Consider the following 6,618-nt stretch of genomic DNA (forward strand, 5'->3'; position numbering starts at 1 on the left):
ATGGAAAAATGATGCTTACATGTAATTGTGCGTGGAGGTGGAAGGCAGAGAGAGAGAGAGTGAGAGAGAGAGGAAGGTAGGGGGAGAAAACGATGGGGGAACAGAGAGTGCACATGTGCAGACGCTAGCAAGCGCACACCCACCAGAGAGTAAATGGTAAATGCTTTAAGGGGAGGGCATAGGTCTTTTTCTTTTCTTTATGCCTAGGACATAAGGTAGTGTTATCAAATATGTGTACCAAATAAACATCTGCTGAATTAAACTAAATAAACACAAAAGAAAAAAATTAGATTTAATACAACCCCAATCCAAACCTCAGAAAGTTATTTTATGATATCAACAAAGTGATTCTAAGTTTATATGAACAGACAAAAGGCCCAGAATAGCCAACACAACACTGAAGGAAAAAAACAAAGCTAGAGGGTGGATGCTACCCAACTTGAAGAGTTACTGTAAAGTTACAGTAATCAAGATGGTGTATACTGGTGAAAGAACAAATAGATCAATAAAACAGCAAAGAGAGCCCAGGAGAAAACATCCGTAAGGAAAGTCAACTGGTCTTTGAGGAAGGAGCTAAGGCAAAACAGTGGAGCAAAGGTAGTCTCTTCAATAAACAGTGCCAGAACAACTGGATATTCACATAAAAATAATAATCCAGACACAGACATTATACCCTTCACAAAAATTAACTCAAAATAGATCACAGACCTAAATCTAAAATGCAAAACTGTAAAACTCTTAGAAGATAACATAGGAGAAAACCTAGATGACAATGGGTATGGTGATGACTTTTTAAATTTTTTTTATGTTTATTTATTTTTGAGAGAGAGACAGACACACAGACAGACTTGAACAGGGGAGGGGCAGAGAGAGAGGGAGGCACAGAAACTGAAGCAGGCTCCAGGCTCTGAGCTGTCAGCACACAGCCCAACACGGGGCTTGAACTCACGAACCATGAGATCATGACCTGAGCTGAAGTCAGATGCTTAACTGACTGAGCCACCCAGGGGACCGGGTGATGACTTTTTAGACACAACATCAAAGGCATCATCCACAAAAGAAGGTGCCAAGCCAGGCTTCAATAAAATTAAAAATTTCTGCTCTTCAAAAAATAATTCAAGAGAATGAGAAGACAAGCCACAGACTAAGAAAAATTCGCAGATGACACATCTGATAAAGGACTGTTATCCAAAACAAAGAACTCTTCAAACTCAACAATAAGAAAACAAAACAATCTGATTTAAAAACAGGCCATGGGGCACCTGGGTGCCTCAGTCAGTTACGTGTCTGACTCTTGATTTCAGCACAGGTCATGATCTCATGGTTTGTGGGTTCGAGCCCTCATCAGGCTCCACACTAACAGTGTGAAGCCTGCTTGGGATTCTCTGTCTCCCCCTTTCTCTGCCCCTCCCCTGCTCACTCTCGCTCTTGCTCTCTTTCTCTCTCAAAATAAATAAATAAACATCAAAAAAGAAAAGGAAAAAAATTAAAAGGAAAATAAAAATGGGCCAAAGACTTAACAGACACCTCAACACAGAAGACACACAGATGGCAAAGATATCATATGTTAAGCAAAAAAATGCAAACTAAAACAACAGTGAGATACCACCACATACCTCAGAATGCCCAAAATCTGGAACAATGACAACACCAAATGCTGGTGACAGTGTGGAGCAAGAGGAACGCTCATATATTGCTAGTGGAAATGCAAAATGATACAACCACTTTGGAAGACAATTTTGCAGTTTCTTAAAAACCTAAGCATATTCTTGCCATATGTTCCAGCAATTGTGCTTCTTGGTATTTATGAAAATTTATGTCCATACAAAAACCTGCACACAGATGTTTATAGCAGCTTTATTCCCAATTGCCAAAACTTAAATGCAAGCAAGATGCCCTTTGGTAAGTGAATGGAGAGATAAACTGTAGTTTATGGATATTATTCAGTGCTACAAAGAAACTAGCTATTAAACTATGAAAAGACATCGAAGAATCGTAAATGCATATTACCAAAGAAAGAAGCCAATCTGAAAGGCTACATAGTATATAATTCCAATTGTGGCATTCCAGAAAAGGCAAAACTATGGGCACAATAAAAAGATCAGACGTTGCCAGTGGGGAGGAGGGGAAGGAATGAATAGAGGGAGCACAAAGAGTTTTAGGGGAATGAAAATACTATACTATATACCACACTATATGATATTATAATGATGAATATACACCATACATTTGTCCAAACCCATACAACGCACAACACCAAGTGTGAACTCTAAGGAAAACTATGGACTTTGGATAACTATGATACATAAATGTAGGCTCATCATTTGTAACAAATGTACCATTCTGGTGGAGGATGTTGATAACTGGGGAAGCTATACATTGTGTAGGGGCTGGGGATATATGGGAAATTTCTGTACCTTCTTCTCAGTTTTGTTTTAAATGTAAAAATCATCTAAAAGAAACAGTAAGTTTTAAAAAAAAGAAAATTAAGGGAAACAATGTCAATCACTACAACCAAGTATCTCTCTCATAATATTGGACTTCTTGAATTCAGAATAATGGCTAAGTGTCAGAATTAGACCAAAGTCACCTCCACATGAACTGAAACACTTGAAACTAAGGAAAACAGAGAGATAAAGAACTGCCTCTTATGAAGTCTTTTGTCTTGATAACAAGGCTACTTTGGGTTCAGTCATTAAGTAGAGTCCTTGAATGCTTGTGAGCTGTGTTCTCAGCAACAGCTAGTTCACTAATAGCATAAGATGCCTCCAAACATTAGAGAAAGTGAATTCAAGGGAAGACTAGCATAAAATAAAAACATGTATGGAAGAAACAAACAAACAAGCAAACAGGAACTTGCCAAAAATGACCCAAACAATACCTAGGCCAGACCCAAAACCACTCTGAAAAAATGGAAAAAAAATGTTTATCTTATGAACATAATTAAACAGACATTGGCACCCACATCTCATTCTGAAATTAAAAAAGAAGTTAGAGCACTTAAAATGAGCAATGTTCTGTACTGGCCAAAAGGTTCTAGGGAAAAATTTGATATACATCAATCTGTAAATGTCACCCTGTTAGTAACAAAGCAGATAAAAAGATACAAGGCATTCTCTTATGAAGGAGGGAGGAACTGATTATCATTTACCACAAAGGTAGAAAGAAATTAAAATCATCTATGGTCAATACACACTACAACAATAACCAGGGCTCCTACCACACAAAAGATAAACACTAATAAATCAGGGCATCCTCTGAGTAACAACCAGAAAATGTGTAAGGCCAAAAATTACACAGGACAGAGAAACAACCAGAAGCCCAGCTACCAACCTCCTAACCCTCTATACCTGAGCCACAAAGTTAGAGTCCTCACCCCCAACATCCTCACTCCCTAGCTGGGGAAAGGCACCCCCAGACAGTATCTTTGGTAACTGTAATGTGAAAGTAAAGAACTACTATGGTGGCAGCATACGGAAATACTGAAGAGGAAGAAAAAGGAAGAAGTCAGGCATGGCCTGATGGAGGACACTACCTCTCACCTAAGTCCTGAGTACTGTTCAGAATTAAACCACAGGAAAGAAAAGGGGGATAGAAAAAATAAGGAAAGGATGTACTAGATATACAAGAAGGAGTTTAGGAGTCAAACATCTGGGTTCTAGTCCCCATAATTCCACACCCATACCAATATGCAAAGTACCTGGAAAGAATGAAGTAACTGTTGTTACTAATGTTATTATTCATATATACTAACACTTAACACATCCAGGCACTAAGAGAGGCACAGATAAATAACACTAATAAAGGAACTACAATTGGTTTGGTCCTTCCTATGTGCTGAAGTAATAAGGATAATAAGATAAACAGGACAAGTCCTTGCCCTCAAGAAAGTCTACTGAAAAAACAAAACAAAAGAAGCAGTGTCTACTGGAAGAATCTATCGATAAACATACAACAATGTTAAAGACATTTAAAGACCACTGTCCAGATTCCTTCACAGTTAATAAAACCTGTCGCCCGTAAACGCCTGAGAAACTCAAGAGGAAGATAGGGTGGAGTAAGGAGGAAATGAGTAAGAAGTGAGAAAGGGGAGTGTCAACTGTCCTCAAACCAAATTCCCTAACAAGCAGGATTCGGCCGGGCCCCAAGATCCCACCGTCTTGAGGGGGAAAGGGGGGAGGTGCTTTTCATCGAATCGAATCAGCACGTGAGCGACTTGGGGTGTGGTTATAATCTTTACCTGCCTTCCTGCAAACCCCTTGCCTTGCTCATCCCGACCCTGTCCAAGAACCCCGAGGTCCCCACCCGCCTTCAGGGAATCGAGAGAGCACCTTGGTGGGCGCGAGCGGCCGCTCTCCCAGGACCTGCCCGGGGGCGTTCGCTTCCCGCGAGTATCGGTGCGCGGCCGCCGAGCTGCCATGGTCCCCGCGCCGCTGGGGAGTGCCACAGCCGCATGAGCCCGCCAGGGAAGCCGCGCCCGCGCCCGCGCCAGTCCTGGCCTCTTCGCCCCCAGCCGCCTCGCCCGGCAGCAAGAACAGTGGCAGCAAGAGGACGAGACCGAGCCGGGCGCAGGATCCACCAGCCAGCCCTAGTGAGGGCGCAGCCATGTTGTCCCGCAAGCCATGTGACCAGGTGGGTCACGTGACTGCGCCCTCCTTAAAGGAACCAACCCTGAGTTGATTTTTGAGGTAGCCTTGCTCTCTCTCCAACTTTCTCTGGGTACCATTCCTATGGAGCGCCTCTGGTAGGCTCCGCTGACCCTGCAACGCAAAACCCTACAAAACTCAAGGCCTTACAGCGACTCTGAGCCTCATCATTATTTCTTGGTTGAAAAATGATAATCAAATTTGTTGAGCATTTGCTAAATGCCAGGCAGTATGCTAAGTAAGTACTTAACTTTTTGAAATCTCATTAATCCTCACAGGGACCCTGTAATATTTTTTAAATTTTTTAACGTTTATTTTTGAGAGAGAGAAAGAGAGAGAGACCACAAGCAGGAGAGGGGCAGAGAGAGAGAGAGAGAGAGAGAGAGAGAGAGGGAGGGAGACAGAATCTGAAGCAGGTTCTAGGCTCTGAGCTGCCAGCACAGAGCCCGACGCAGGGCTCAACTCACAAGCCCTGAGTTCATGACCAGAGCCAAAGTCAGAGGCTCAACCAACTGAGCCCCAGGTGCCCCGAGGATCCTGTAATACTGGGTTCACAGAGCAATTAAATGACTTGCCCAAGGTCACATAGCAAATTAAGTGTCAAAAAACAAGTTTTAAGCCCAATCTAACTTAAAACCTGAGTTTAGTCATTATGCTGTACTGTAGGCAATTAAAGAAGCTTCCCTTAATAAGAAATAAGGGGAAGATGAGCGTATTGAAACACTTCACTGAAGGTATAATTAGAGAAATCCTAGGTACACTGGGATAGGTACAACAGTGGCTCTTGAAGAGTCTCAGACCAGCCAGCGTCAGCATCATCTGGGGACACGTTAGAAATGTAGTATTCAGTCAGAATCTGTGGAGACAGGATGCAGCAACCTGTGGTTTGTTGTTGTTGTTGTTTTTAATATTTATTTATTTTTGAGGGAGAGCGCCTGCAAGCATTTGGGGGGAGAGCAGGAGACTCCCAAGCAGGCTCTTCACTGTCAGCACAGAGCCCAATGTGGGGCTTGTGAGATCATGACCTGAGGTGAAATCGAGAGTCAGATGCTTAAATGAATGAGCCACCCAGGCACCCCCAGCAACCCGTGTTTTAACATGTTTTCTAGATGATTCTGATGCATACTGATGCACACTAATACACACTAAAGTTCAAGAGCTACTGTTTTACAGGACCCAGTTTCCTCAGGAAAAAAAAAATCAAAAGAAAAAGAGGTAGAAAGAATAAAATGATACCTCAACCAGCTGTAATATATGCATCTTATTTTTAAAAAAAATTTTAACGTTTATTTATTTTTTGAGAGACAGAGACAGAGCATGAGCTGGGAAGGGGACAGAGAGGTGGGGGGAGTCACAGATTACGAAGCAGGCTCCAGGCTCCGAGCTGTCAGCACAGAGCCTGACACGGGGCTCGAACCCATGAACCATGAGAGCATGACCTGAGCCGAAGTTGGCCGCCCAACCGACTGAGCCACCCAGGCGCCCCTGCATCTTATTTAAATATTGATTTAAACATTCTTTTGATATCTAAACATTTTTGAGATAATCAGGGAAATATGACCCTGAATCAAACTACCGTATTCAATAAAATTAAGGAATTAATATCAATTTTGCTTGTAGATTTTTAAGATTGGTAATAGTATTTGTGGTTATGTTTTTTAAAAGAATCCCTTCCTTTGAAATTTATGTGGTGGAATCTATATATAGATAAGGAGATATGCTGTCAAGGATTTGCTTTCCAAAAAATGGGTGATGGGAGGAAGGTGGTGACTAGAATTGAAACAGAATTGGCCTTGAGTTGATATTTGTTGAAGCTTTTTGTTTATGGGTATCTAGGTGTTTGTTATATCACTATCTAGTTTACATTTGGATTTTGTTTGTTTGTTTTTTATTAAAGAATATAGGGGCTCCTGGGTGGCTCAGTCAGTTGGGCGACCAACTCTGGATTTCAGCTCCGGTCATGATCTCATGG

The 6,618-nt window shown here is 41.8% G+C and overlaps 1 protein-coding gene across 1 annotated transcript in view; it reads right to left on the reverse strand.

The window, feature by feature from the left end:
* The window catches only part of SUMF1 (sulfatase modifying factor 1), a 94,916-nt gene extending 90,287 nt beyond the window's left edge, over positions 1 to 4,629 (reverse strand). Inside the window, exon 1 of the mRNA XM_030307279.1 lies at positions 4,332 to 4,629. Coding sequence (XP_030163139.1) covers positions 4,332 to 4,607 — 276 coding nt within the window. The 5' untranslated portion in view covers positions 4,608 to 4,629. The remainder of the gene's footprint in view (positions 1 to 4,331) is intronic.
* Positions 4,630 to 6,618: the final 1,989 nt, after the last annotated feature.

Source organism: Lynx canadensis, chromosome A2 (assembly GCF_007474595.2).
Source record: "Lynx canadensis isolate LIC74 chromosome A2, mLynCan4.pri.v2, whole genome shotgun sequence".
Taxonomy (NCBI): Eukaryota; Metazoa; Chordata; class Mammalia; order Carnivora; family Felidae; genus Lynx; species Lynx canadensis.